The sequence below is a fragment of the Phyllobates terribilis genome, unplaced genomic scaffold (assembly GCF_046119375.1).
Source record: "Phyllobates terribilis strain yellow unplaced genomic scaffold, ASM4611937v1 Scaffold_3__8_contigs__length_932513732, whole genome shotgun sequence".
NCBI classification, from domain to species: domain Eukaryota; kingdom Metazoa; phylum Chordata; class Amphibia; order Anura; family Dendrobatidae; genus Phyllobates; species Phyllobates terribilis.
In genome coordinates, this window is record NW_027362763.1 from 583,192,466 (window position 1) to 583,207,437 (window position 14,972).

The following is a 14,972-nucleotide window of genomic DNA, read 5'->3' on the forward strand; positions in this document are numbered from 1 at the left end:
TTATATATACAAGGCTCAGCGTAAGTGAGTACACCCCTGTATTATCAGTATACTATATATACAGCGCTCAGCATAAGTGAGTACACCCCTCTGTATTCTCAGTACATTATATATACAGTGCTCAGCATAAGGGAGTACACTCCTGTATTATCAGTATACTATATATACAGCGCTCAGCGTGAGTACACCCCCTGTATTCTCAGTACGTTATATATACAGTGCTCAGTATAAGTGAGTACACCCCCCTGTATTCTCGGTACGTTATATATACAGCGCTCAGCATAAGTGAGTACACCCCCCTGTATTCTTAATACATCTTATATATGCCAGATGCGTCCTTCTGTCCAAAGCCGGGATGGAACGGGTTCAATAGCTAGTATTATACATACATATACACAGTCACACTTGCTGTGGTTACTCTGTAGCCTTTTCTCTGGCTCCACACACAGTATATACTGTATAGATAGAAACCCCTTTATATACACTTTCCATGTTTCTATAATGGTACAATTTGGGAAATGAGCTTTTAGGGTTACTACACTGCTGCTGAGCAGAGGTGCTCCCTAAAAACCAGCCTGGTATCTGGGGACGTGTCTCATTAGAACACTGTACGCTGAGCTGCCAATCCCAAGATGGTGGATCCCATAAACTGATTTTCTCATAACATAATTAACGTAATGATAGTCAATATTCTTCCAAAAGTAGTTTATTTATACAGTCTCCTTACTGTAATATATCATAGAATGTATGAAAGCGATAGGTCCTCTTTAAATCTGTGTGTTGTGAAATGATTCTACAAGGTAAAAATACAGTACATTTATGGTTTAGATTGCTCAAGAAATATTCAGAAAAAAACAATTCCAAATTGCAGAACGTCTTAAGCGATTTATTTATTGGAGTGTAGTTGTCAATTCCAGTATGTGGGTCATAAGATCCAAACCATCAGGAAACGCATGAACTAGGGCTAATATTAAAAACTGTGTTCAGAACCATAGTGTTTCTCAATACTTTTGTTTTGAGCAAAAGAAAGATCATGCATCCCTAAAATTAACTACCCTTGAACATATTCCCCAAATCATTACAGTAGACCAATTAACAGGGAATCCTTTTGGATTTATAAGTTTACATTTTACACTAGAAGGGCTAAATGAATGTGTGTAAAACACAAGTTAAAATTTCTATTTCTTGTTTTTTTATTTATATATTTTGTGTGTATTTTCTATATATTTTTTTTTTTACATCTTTTTTTATGTCTTTTGTAACCCAAACCTCAACATGTGTTTGTCATTTAGTGACAATCTTGATAGTCTGAGTATTTCAGCTAGGTCTGTGAAATTGTTTGACATGCCTGAAAAAGAAACCTTATCAGTATGAAAATGCACTGTATATATTTCATCCAATAAACTTTTTTATTTTTGCATACCCCTTTACTCCTATTGGCTTGTTCCTGTTATTTTTCTACACTATGTAGTTGATTTTATAGGTGGAGCAGCAGCCGCTGAGGAGAGTCCAGTATCCAATTTCATGTTTATCCTCAATGTTGTGCTTTATCCTTACACAAATACACCGGGTGAGCACTTACCGTACATTTTTCATTACCTTTACCTGGCCATATTTTTTTTCACTATGGAAAGCTCCAGATGATATTTTTTTATATTCTCACTGCAGGAAACCACATTTCGATTTTAATAAAACACTGGTTAACTAACCCTAGAGGTCAAGTGTCTAACTTAATAAATAAGATTTTCCTAATTTTATGTAAAATTTTTCATCTGACAGTTTTTCCCTCCTATAGAAGACAACAAATTCTTAAGTATAATTTAAGTCTGGAACCCTTTAATAAATATTACATTTCATTAAATGTAAGTGAAGTAAAGCTTATAAAATGACATACCTGTAGAACCTGACAACCAAGCAGGAAGTGATGCACCACTTTGGCTTTTAATAACTGTTTTATATTAAACACTTTGTAAGGATGGGTATCTCGGATTAAAAGCTCCAGACAGGTCATTAAAGTTTCCCAGACTCCAACCTAAAAATAAAGGAAATCAAATTAGCAATTAGGTAAGAGTAAAATCTAAAGTATATATACAGCTATACAGTGACAACAGCTATGCCTGCTCTCATGTAAAATACAGACAGAGAGGGAACATGCATAATCTTCAGAAACCTTTATCCCACATCAACATCTGTAACTGTTCCCGAGACTTGTGCCCTATATACCTCCACACACTCCTGCTAACGCCTGTACTGACAACCAAGACAACTCATCTAATTATTAGTTAAAAATATTCCTACCATTATATTTGTTACTTTTCACAACTTAATTTCTTTATGGAGGACAGCCATTTCCTATAGTGGGGTGACTTTGAGACTGTAAACAAACCTGTGGCTGGCAGATGTGGGAAGGGGTGGGGTTGCTGTGCCAGGCAATTATTGGGGACCTACGGCTGGAACTCTGGGGTCTCCTCTAACAAATAAAAACAAGATTCTTTTCCCCTCCAAAATAAAAGATTAACCAGATACTGAGCACACAAAAACATATCTTTAGTACTTTGTAAAACATCAGACAAAAAACAAACAGTATAACTTGGCGTGCATCAAGTATGCAACAAAGCTGTCATTTGTCATTGTAGCCCCAAGTTGCTTGCGCTACTGTGAGCAATCTGAGCATTCTACACATGCCATCATGGCTTGTAGTGTCTTCAGGCTTGTTTCTAGCACACCTGGCACACCATTACTTGGCAACTGCAAGGGAGATGCCAGCTGTGGATCTTGATGATTTGTGTGCCTACGAGAATTCAGTGCGACAGAAAATTCCTCAGACATCCTCATTGTTAACATGACAATAAGGGCATGAATTTCTTTGCATGCCTCCCATACTGAACAAATAGAAATTTATAGAAAATGTTGTTCTCATGTTTTTTTTTTACTGTTCCTGCACTCATACTTTAACCCCTTTACAACCCAAGGTGGTTTGCACGTTAATTACCAGGCCAATTTTTACAATTCTGACCACTGTCACTTTAGGAGGTAATTACTCTGGAACGCTTCAACGGATCCCCCTGATTCTCAGATTGTTTTTTCGTGACATATTGTATTTCATGATTGTGGTAAAATTTCTTAGATATCACTTGCGTTTATCTGTGAAAAAAACGGAAATTTGGTGAAAATTTTGAAAATTTTGCAATTTTCAAAATTTTAATTTTTATGCCCTTAAATCAGAGAGATATGTCACAGAAAATAGTTAATAAATAACATTTACCACATGTCTACTTTACATCAGCACAATTTTGGAACCAAAATTTTTTTTTATTGGGAGCTATAAGGGTTAAAAGTTGAGCAGCTATTTCTCGTTTTAACAACAAAATTTACAAAACCATTTTTTTAGAGACCACATCATATTTGAAGTCACTTTGAGGGGTCTTTATGACAGAAAATACCCAAAAGTGACACCATTCTAAAAACAGCACCCCTCAAGGTGCTCAAAACCATATTCAAGAACTTTATTAACCCTTCAGGTGCTTCACAGAAATTTTTGGAATGTGGAAGAAAAAAATTAACAATTAACTTTTTTCACAAAAATGTTACTTTAGACACAATTTTTTCTTATTTTCGCAGGGGTAACAGGAAAAAATGGACCCCAAAATTTGTTGTGCAATTTCCTCTGGGCACCCAGATACCCCATATGTGGGGAAAAACCACTGTTTGGGCGCACGGCAGGGTTCGGAAGGGAAGGAGCACCATTTGCTTTTTGCATGTAAAATTTGCTTGAATAATTAGCGGATGCCATGTTGCATTTGGGGAGCCCCTGATGTGCTTAAACAGTGGAAACCCCCCACAAGTGACACCATTTTGGAAACTAGACCCCTCAGGGAACGTATCTAGATGTGTGGTGAGCACCTTGAAACCCCAGGTGCTTCACAGAAGTTTATAACATTGAGCCGTAAAAATTTTCACATTTTCCCCACAAAAATGTTTTTCAGCCCCCACTTTTGCATTTTCATAAGGGTAACAGGAGAAATTGCACCATGCAGTTTGTTGTGCAATTTCTCCTGAGTAAGCAGATACCCTATATGTGGGAGAAAATCACTGTTTGGGCGCATGGCAGTGTTCGGAAGGGAAGGAGCGCCATTTGACTTTTTGATTGTAAAATTTGCTTGAATAATTAGCGTACGCCATGTTGCATTTGGGGAGCCCCTGATGTGCCTAAACAGTGGAAACCCCCCACAAGTGACACCATTTTGGAAACTAGACCCCTCAGGGAACTTATCTAGATGTGTGGTGAGCACCTTGAACCCCCAAGTCCTTTACAGAAGTTTATAACATGGAGCCGTGAAAATAAAAAAATCAAACTTTTTCCACAAAAATTATGTTTTAGCCCCAATTTTTTTATTTTCACAAGGGTAAGAGGAGAAAATGGACCCCAAAAACTTTTGTGCAATTTCTCCTGAGTAGGCCAATACCCCATATGTGGGTAAAATACAGTGTTTGGGCGCACGGCAGAGTTCAGAAGGGAAGGAGCACTGTTTGACGCCCCTGATGTGCCTAAATAGTGGAAACCCCCCACAAGCGACCCCATTTTGAAAACTACACCCCTCAAGGATTTTATCAAGGGGTATAGTGAACATTTTGAACCCAGAGGTACGACACAGAATTTGATAACATTAAGTCATCATATTGAATAAGTTGTCATTAGTCTTGAGCGCAAATGCTCGCTACTTGAGTTTGCATCGGGTACTCAGGTATGCACCATGTATCACGGGTGCTCGAGTGACATGCTTGAGTCCCCACCCGTATATTTCACGGTTATTAGACACCCAAAAAAAAACACGCGGGGATCGCTCGTGCATGGCAGGCAATCCTCGCAAGGTTTTTTTGGCCGCGAAGCATATGGAGCGTAGACTCGAGCATGTCACTCGAGCACCCACGATACTCAATGCATACCCAAGCACCCGATGCAAACTCAAATAACGAGCACTTGCGCTCAACACTAGTTGCCATATCGTCATCTTTTTTTTTTTTTACTTTTGAAAAAAAAAACCAACCCTAACCCTAGCACAGCCCTAGCGTTTATTTTTTACGCCGTTCCTAGTGCGGCATAAGTGATTAGACAACTTTATTCTTCGGGTAGGTGCGACTACAGAGATTCCAGAATCATATCGGGTTTTTATGATTGACAGCTGTCACACACTAAAGGACGCATTTTTTTGTAAAATCTAGTTTTTGCATTTCCATATTTTGGCTGACAGAGTCATGTGACTGCTTGTTTTTTGTGGGATGAGTTGACGTTTTTATTGGTGCCATTTTCAGGCACGTGACATTTTTTGATCGCTTTCTATTCCGATTTTTGGGAGGTAGAATAAACCAAAACCAACAATTCAGGAATTGTTTTTTTTTTTTCATTTTTTTATTCTGCTCCGCGTGTGGTAAAATTGATAAGGTAGCTTTATTCTTCAGGTCAGTACGTTTACAGCAGTACCACATATCGTTTTTCTATGTTTTGGCGCTTTTATACAATAAAAGCTATTTTATAGAAAAAGTTATTTTTTTGCATTGCTTTATTCTGAGAGCTATAACTTTTTTATTTTTCGGCTGATGGAGCTGTATGGCGCTTGTTTTTTTGCGGGACGAGATGACGTTTTCAGCGGTACCATTTTTATTTATATTCGTCTTTTTGATCGCGTGTTATTCCATCTTTTGTTTGGCGGTATGATGATAAAGCATTGTCTTTTGCTTCGTTTTTAATTTTTTTTTTTACCGTGTTCACTGAAGGGGTTAACTAGTGGGACAATTTTATAGGGCACATCGTTCTGGACGCGGCGATACCAAATATGTGTACTTTTATTGTTTGTTTGGTTTCTTTCATAATATTTATTGATGGGTACATTATATTTTTATTTTTGGTGGATTATTTTTATTTTTTTTTTTTTTTCACTTTCTGACAGTTTTTTTTATTTGTATACTTTGTCCCACTATGGAACTTTCACTTTTTTTTATTCTGATCGCCTGCATAGCATAGGGATGGAGCACCATCCCTGTGCCATGCAGGCTGTCAGCGCTGCACAGTGAGAAGATAGTTTGGTCATGTACTGCGCATGACCAAAAAATCTTCCTGCTGTCTGGTGACCCGGATGTTCTCATGACGACATCGGGTCGTCATGGTAACATCCGGGAAGCCGCGGCAGACGGCGCTGGAGGCCAGAAGAGGAGGTGAGCATACGATCACCTCCCCTTAGCCACAGCAATGCTGCGATCAACTTCGATTGCAGAATTGCGGGGGTTAATGTGCCGGGAGCGGTGCGGGACCGCTCCCTACACATAGTACCGGGTGTCAGCTGTGATCACAGCTGACATCCGGCGACGATCGCGCCCGCACAACCTGTGTGCGCGCGCGATCGCCATGACGTACTAATACGGGTCAGGTTCTTAAAGCCCAGGGCACAGAGGCGTATTAATACGTCATGGGCTTTAAAGGGGTTAAAGATGAGATGGTCAGTGCAGTTTTTAACCCTTGTAATTCCATGTGAGAGAATCTGCTCCTCCCACCCGTCTGGGTCATTACATTATACACTAGGTGCTGCTCCCCCCTGTAAGGAACAGCCAGCCTGAGGAAAGGGGGCGTGTTGGGGGCATGGCCTGCTCCCAGCTAGTAGTCCTGTTAAGGAGCCATTATCATCAGGGGGCCACGCCCCCTCACCTCAGACTGCAGACAGGGACATTATAAGGGGGCTGGTGTGACAGAAGCTGCTCACCCCTCATTACATTACAAGGACATTACAGCAGTGTGCAGCTTTTCGCTGTTATCAGCCAGTCTAATAGCCGTTTCCTTGCAGAGTTACAGGGGAATGTCCACGCCCCCTCTTCTCAGGCTGGTTGTTCCCTAAAGTTGGGAGCTTAACCCTTGTGTGTGATGTAATGACCCAGACGGGAGGGGGAGCAGATTCTGTCACATGGAATTACAAGGGTTATAAAGATCATATAACTGCACTGGGCATCTCATCTTTATAGTATATGAGTGCAGGGACAGTACGAACATCTTTTAATTCTCCCCAGAGTACCCCTTTAACATGTCTATCAATCCTTTGATTGATCCATTATATTTGTGCAAGAATTTTCAACTTTTTTATTTTTTACACTCAAACCACTTTTCTAAACAGAGGTAAGTGGAAAACCATGCACATCCAGACAAATTTACTATTTACTATAATTAATGCCAAAAACTGGCGTAAATTATAGTGCATACCTGGTGTAGGGGTTTTACTCACTTGGGTGCGACGGGGGAGGAGAACAGGAAGCATGTTCCTTTAAGAGTCCATGTCGGTTTATTGCTTCATAAACCAACAAGCAAGAAAAAGAAAACAAACAGCCTTTAGATCAGGCAAACAAAGTAAAGTGTCCTTAGCAGGTCTCTGCTTAATCAGTCCTGTGGGCACCCAGGCTGCGTAACGTCCAGTATCCTGGCTCGGTCTGGAGCCAACCACACACAGGAGGCCTTCTCCCTCCAAACACACAGACCATGTGCAAAGCAACAGCCTGCATTTTATAGACTGTTAACCACACCCAGAGGTAAGGTATGTGGGTTGCTGGACTCGCCCATTCTCTCCTAGCTACCCGTACCCCGGCTCCCAGGTGCACTAAACAAACCCCTTAGTGCAGTATGCACTAGAGAAACATTCCGGGCTACATCAGAGACCAGACATCTCTGTGACACATACCTCCCATCGACTACGCGACCATTAGCCACCTTACACTGGACTGACTTTTTGGCACATGCCCATCAAGAAATGCCTTATTATGCATTTTCATCAGGTTATTTCTTGTGTTCATATGAAGGTTTAATTTATAAAAACTTTCAATCTCTCACTAATTCTTATTGTATTGTAATTCTGCATATTGTCTCTTTCATTTTCATACTTTTTATTTACTACTCATCCAATGGTTCTCATCTTTCTTGGCAACATCTTTACATTCCACCTTCACTATCTGTATTATTGGTTGTTTTATTTGCAGTGACCTTGTATGTGTCATTTGTAGGACAATACTTCCATTTGTGTATGTACCATGTACTCCTATAGCAAGGGCCGGCAATAAGAGGAGTAACTGGGTAATTGGCAAAGGCCTCCAATCCCTTAGGGGATCCTAGATTATACAGCAGGAGCTACACTGATAACAGCATTATCATAATGTGGAGACTGCATCAGGAACTTTGGTGACATCACGATCATGTGACCGTGATGTCACCACTGGTCTTGTACTCTGCAAGAGTCAGAAGAACTGAAGAGCAGATAAACTGGTAGTAAGTTTTCTATTGTGTGTGTCTGTCTGTGTATCTGTGCGTATGACCAAAAAAAAAAAATTCTTGGTGTAAAGTAGCACCAGTAATCCATATAAGAGAACAAACTATCCGAATAGTGGAAAATATAAAGCTTTATTGTATACTATTAAAAAAAAAAAAAAAAAAGTGCATAATAAAACCAGTTAAAAATGAAAGACAAAAAAAGTATTAGTCTTTGCAGAAAATACAAAATCTCCACAACAGAATATGGTTGTGGAGAAATAGACTAACACCCTCCAAGATATACAGATTTATGCATGGGTAATATGTCCAAAAAATGATGATGGCAAAATATAACAGTAACACCTATATTAAATCAAAAAGAACACAGAAATATAGTAAATTCAAATAAGTAGTAAGGATATCAGATCAAGAAAAAGACGTGTGACCTTTTGATATTACACAGAGTATGAATAGAGGGAAGGGAGAGGCTAACACCAACAACATGTGGCTTCTTCAGGGGAGTGTGTCAAATGTTCATACATTACAGCTATACAGTAACTGTATAGGAAAGCACTGGAGATTGCACTTTCCTATACAGGGGAAACTGCAAAGAGATGTATACAATGCAGTAACGTCTCTTTAAAGTAGGTCCCTACAGTGGACGGATGCTTCGGGATTCAAACTGACAGTGCACTCTGATATAGAAGGGTTAATATTTTCTTCTATACTCTATATTTTGGTTAATATTAACTAGACTCCTATTAAGTTAGTTATTTTTCTTAAAGCGCACCTGTCAGCAGGATTGTGCTCAGTAAACCACATACACTGTCAGGTGGGTGACATTACACTGATTAATATGATACCTTGGTTGATGAAATCCGTCCTGTGGTTCTTGTGTGATCTTTATTTTCAGTTTTGAGATAATGATATACTTGTGCTTCGGGGCGGCCTGTGAGCAGAGGCTTTATCTGGTGCTCTGCTTATATATACACTTTCTGCATTTTGGACAGGTCACTGATCCTTCAGTGATCAGCCTCCTAATTTAAATACTGCATGTGTAATTCTGTGGTTGAAATCAAGAAATTTACATGCAGCAAAATGGCCCCGCCACCCGTGCATGAGCAGTAGCATCTCTCGTTTGCCAACAGATGCTACTTCGCAAGCACGGCTGGCGGCGCTATACTCCAGCAGCCAAATTTTTTTCCTACAGCAAAATGACGCCTGCGCAGTAGCATCTACCGCTTGCTGATAGATGCTACTGCGCAAGTGCTGCCAGCGGCGCCATTTTGTTGGAGGGAAAAGAAATTTGGCTGCAGTAATATGGCGCCGCCGGCCGAAATTGCGAAGTAGCATCTGTTGGAAAACTAGAGATGCTACTGAGCATGCACGGGCGCCAATTTGCTGCATGTAAATTTCTTGACTTGAACCACAGAATTATATACGCAGTATTTAAAATAGGAGGCGGAAGGATCAGTGACCTGTCAAAAACGCATAAAGTGAAAATGTAAGCAGAGCACCAGATAAAGCCCTCCCCAAAGGCCGCCCCGAAGCACGGGCATATGATTATCTCAAAACTGAAAATAAAGATTACACAAGAAACAACAGGACAGGTTTTATCAACCAAGGTATCATATTAATCAGTGTAATGGCGCCCACCTGACAGTGTATGTGGTTTACTTAGCACAATCCGGCTGACAGGTGCGGTTTAAGGTTTCATATTTGATTTAATATTTTCCTATACAATGCTTCGAGAAACTCAGTTATGGGTAGTGCAGTGGGAAAGGTATGACAGCTAAAATTCTCATAACTCATTTCTGAGAAGGAGGCAGCTGGCAGAATTTTCTAATTGAAACTACATCAGTCTGAAAATTGTATAAGAAAACTGCTCACAGGAGAATATACAGAATTGTTTATGCACATGACCGGTGTGCATTCTTTTTTACGAGCGCTCGGAACGAAGGAGCTCTAGTGCCACAATTTGGCCTCACTGGTGATCCCATAATCTGACAGAGTACCAAAAAAAACAGCTACATCAACACTGATGGGTGCATACCTCCTGAGTGTATGCATCCAACAGAATCCACAAGTGCAGTGTGGTCCTAGCTTTAGTTTGGGCCGCTTCCGGAGTAGTTTCAGCTGATAGTGAGATTGACGGTCCCCCACCAATTTTATATTGAGGAGAGTCGTCAATTTTAACAACTATGCGGTACATGTCTCCGGAAGCACAAGCCAGACACTAAAATGGTATATCAGCAATTTTGATTCTGCAACACACTAATTTCTAGAAAATGCCAGTGTGGTCAAAATAGTCACTACACCACTAAATGATTTTCCTGAGTGTAATTTTCAAAATGGGGTCACTTTTGGGGGATTTCTGCTGCTTTGGAAGCTTAGGGGTTCTGCAAACGGTGCCCAAAAACTTTGCCATAAAACTCTCCTCTGTAAAAGCCAAATGGTACTCTCTCTTTCTCTTCAGAGCCCTGCCATATGCCCAAAGAGAAGTGTATAACCACAAAAAGGGTATGGCTGCATTTGGAAGAAATTCTTTATAAATGTTTGGGTTTATTTCCTCCTATTATTCTTTGTGAAAAATAAAAATTTAGGGCTAAAAAACATTTTTGTGTAAAAAAACTTAACTTTTAATTTTCACATGCCAATGTTATATAATTCTTTCACGCAATAAAATGAGGAATACAGTGGTTCAGAGTCCACGCTGCCCAAGTTTCAAAAGTACGATCACCCACAAAGGTGAAACATGAATGCAGTCTATTATGTCAATGCGTTTCAATGAACTCAAACCTCTTCATCAGGACCAAACCACAATCACAATTGAGTAGACCTGTGATAGGAAGAATATAACCCGAAAATGCATTTAATCATGGTGCAATACAGCACAACCCAAATAGACAAAGATCTATGAATAAACTAAAAAACTATTTCGAACAACAAAATTAGACTACCATAGAAGATTTAATCCATATCAATTTATTGAAAAAGACACCACATGACAAACAAGCATTAAAAATACATTAAAGACAAGATAAAATGAAGTAAATAAATGAAAGGGGAGAGGCAATGAGACATCAGCAGCATAGAATAATAAATTCAACGTGCTGGGTCAGAAACCAAAGTGTATGAAATGTATAGGAGTATAAGGTGCCAGTGCACATAAAGTGACAAATGCAAAGATGAGACCAGTGTGTATGAACAGTAATCTGGTACCTACACATAGGTGAAGTAGAACACCTAAGTTTGCAAAAAAGGAAGGAGTTTTTAAATATTTACTGACCCAAATTCGGGCTGGAGATATGTCCACGCCACCCCTCACACCAACGCGAGTTTCACTCGTGGTTCCTCAGTGAGTGATAGAATAGGTGGGGCAGGTACAGCTGATAAATCACAATTGTGGTTTGGTCCTGAAGAGAAGGTTTGAAAACCTTGAAACACGCTGACACAATAAACTGCATTCATGCTGCACCATTGCGTGTGATCGTACCTTGGAACCGTGGGCAGCGCAGACTCAAACACCGTATTCCTCATTTTATTGCATCGTATCTCATTGGTGGTCCTGCAGCAGCCTTTACATGCTTCTATAGGAGTTGTTACTGTCACAACTCTATCAGGTGCGTGTACCAATAAAATGTTATATTACTTGGTTATAAGATAAGACCCTAATTGCACCCTTTTGTCTCTCCAATTTTACCATTTGATTTACAAAAGTTTTTGAGACAGCTGTGGGTTCAATGTTCTCATCACAACCTTACATGGAATTCCTTGAGAGGAGTAGTTTCCAAAATGGGGTAATTTGTGGGGGGTTACTGCTCTTCTGGCAGTACAAGGGCTCTAAAAATGTGCCATAGTGCCAGCAAACCATTTCAGCAAAGGCTGGTTTCCAAAATGGTACTCCTTTCTTTTGGTACTGTGTGACAAACAGTTTTCAGCAACATATGGGGCATTGCCGAAGAGAAATTGCGCAATAAATTCAGTGGTTTATTTTCTCTTGATACCCTTGTGAAAATGAAAAATTTGAGGCTAAAGCAACATTTTTTGGGGAAAACGTAATTTTTAATTTTCATGGTTCAATGTTTTAAAATTCCGTGTAGCACCTGTGGGTTCAAGATGTTCACCACACCCCTAGCTAAATTCTTTGAGGGGTGTAGTTTCCAAAATGGGGTCACTTGTGGTGGGTTTCCACTGTTTTTGCACATCTGGGGCTCTTCAAATACGACAGACATGACGTCAGCTATCTATTCCAGCCAAGTCAAACAGTGCTGCTTCTCTTCAGAGCCCTGCTGTGTTCCCAAACAGTACTTTTTCACCAAATATGGGGTATTGGCGTATGCAGGAGAAATTGCATAACAAAACAGTATGGTACATTTTCTCCTGTTACTTTTGCGAAAATAAATAATTTGGAGCTTTGTGGGAAAATTAAATTTTTTATTTTTTCCTTCCAAATTGCTTTAATTCCTTTGAAGCACCTAAAGGGTTAATAAATGCCTTGAATGTGGTTTTGAACACTTTGAATTGTGCAGTTTTTAAAATAGTGTTACTTTTGGGTATTTTTTTTCATATAGGCCCTTTAAAGTCACTTCAAATGTGAAAAAAATTGGCTTTGTTGGAAAAATGAAAAATTGCTGATAAACTTTGAACCCTTCTAACTTTCTAGCAAAAAAAAAATAATGTTTCAAAAATGATGCGGGTGTAAAGTAGACGTGGTAAATAATATTTATTAACTATTGTTTGTGGTATAACTATCTGGTTTAAGGGTAATAAAGTTCACATTTTTAATATTAGAAAAATATTGACAAAAAGTTTTAAAAATTTTGCAAATAAATGCAAAACCATATTGACTTAAATTTACCACCATTATAAACTACAACGGGTCACAAAAGAGAAAGAAAAGCAATCTCAGAATCAGTGGGATACTATGAAGAATTCCAGAGTGTCACTGGTCAGAAATGAAAAATTTGGCCTTCTGTAGTCTAGTATGAGAATAGGACTTATTTTTTAAATAGTTTTAGGAAAAATAAAAAACTAATTTCTTCAAAAGTGCTAAATAACACATTAGCATATTTTAATATATACCTCTCCCTTTGACCAAACTTTCCAATCTAAGAGCAGCTGTTCCAGTAATCCAACATCTTGAATTACAGCAGTTGTTTCATTATGTGGGCAAAAATTTTCATTTTCATTTAGTAACATATCACCAGTGCATCCTTTCAGAATAATCTGCAATATAAACAGAGTAAACATGAAAAAAAGACTATATGGAATTTGCAAAAGTAGTAGGAAAAAACATTTCACTTGATAAACTAAAACATTTTTCAAATCAAATAGTTCAATCCTAAGGCCCCTAAACACAGATAAAAGCAGACAAGACTCGATTTTGGAGGAGCATCTAAAGTGTATTTAGGCGTCCTGACACTCCTCCAACATATGATGCTTTTCAAAAAGCTATGCATGCAAATAGTGTTTGGGGTTGTATCTAACCAATAAGAAATTTTAAGGCTATGTGCCCACGATGCAGAAATGAAGCAGAAAATTTCTGCAGCATTTCTGCATCTCCCTGGCAGAAAAAACGCATGCAGATTGTGCATGCGTTTTTCCTGCAGAATACATGCGGATCCACATGCGGATTCACATGCGTTTCCGCATGCAGATTGACAAGCGCTTTCCAGGCGATAGCATCACTTGGAAAGTGCTTGACAACTACGTCACACTGTATAAATCCATGCAAACAGCATGGATTTATACAGTGTGAAATGAAAACAAATAAAGCTATACTCACCCCCGAGGCCCCGGCGTGGCGGCAGCGCTGCTTCCTGGCTGGTTCCTGGCTGCCGGCATATCGCGAGACAGAGCGGTGAAGGGCCTGCGGTCACATGACTGTGACGTCACCGCAGGTCCTCAAGCGATGCCGGCATTCAGAGAGAAGCCTTCGGAAAGGTGAGTATAAACTTTATTTGTTATTTTATTCTTTTTTTACAGGTACAATGGTACCCAGGTCTGGATGAGAGTCTTCTCTCCTCCAGAACTGGGTACCATCCGCACATAGAGACGCATAGAAGCCGCTTGTAAAAATGTACAGTCGCGGTTTCTATGCGTCTCAATACAAGTCAATGGCGGGAGTTCCGCTGCGCTTCCGCAAAATTAAATGACATGCTGCGGATTTTTGTACGCAGCATAAACGCTGTGGAAAAATCCGCAGCATGTGCATAGAACATGCGGAATCCCCTTGGGGACCATGGGGTGCGGATTACCTAGCGTTTCACAAGCGTTTATGCTGCGGAAATTCCGCAGCATAAACGCTTGAAAAACGCTACGTGGGCACCCAGCCTAAGGCTGTGTGCCCACGTAGCATTTTTCAAGCGTATATGCTGCGGAATTTCCGCAGCGTAAACGCTTGAAAAACGCATGTAGATCCGCACCCCATGGTCCCCAATGGCATTCCGCAATGTCAATGCCCATGCTGCGGATTTTTCCGCAGCGTATATGCTGCAGTCAAAAATCCGCAGCATGTTCATTAATTTTGCGGAAGCGCTGCGGAATCAATGTGCGGATGGTACCCAAGTCTGGAGGAGAGGAGACTCTCATCCAGACCTGGGTACCAAAGAACCTGTAAAAAAAAGAATAAAATAAAGTTTATACTTATCTTCCGATGTTTTCCCTCCGTCGCGCTGTTGTCTGAAGG

The 14,972-nt window shown here is 39.9% G+C and overlaps 1 protein-coding gene across 1 annotated transcript in view; it reads right to left on the reverse strand.

Annotated features, from left to right (window-relative positions):
* LYST (lysosomal trafficking regulator) overlaps nucleotides 1-14,972 on the reverse strand; it is a 789,135-nt gene that overhangs the window by 466,651 nt on the left and 307,512 nt on the right. The window contains exons 18-19 of the mRNA XM_073671457.1: nucleotides 13,367-13,510; nucleotides 1,895-2,032 (exon numbers count right to left, since the gene is read on the reverse strand). Of these exons, the coding sequence (XP_073527558.1) occupies nucleotides 1,895-2,032; nucleotides 13,367-13,510 (282 nt within the window). The remainder of the gene's footprint in view (nucleotides 1-1,894; nucleotides 2,033-13,366; nucleotides 13,511-14,972) is intronic.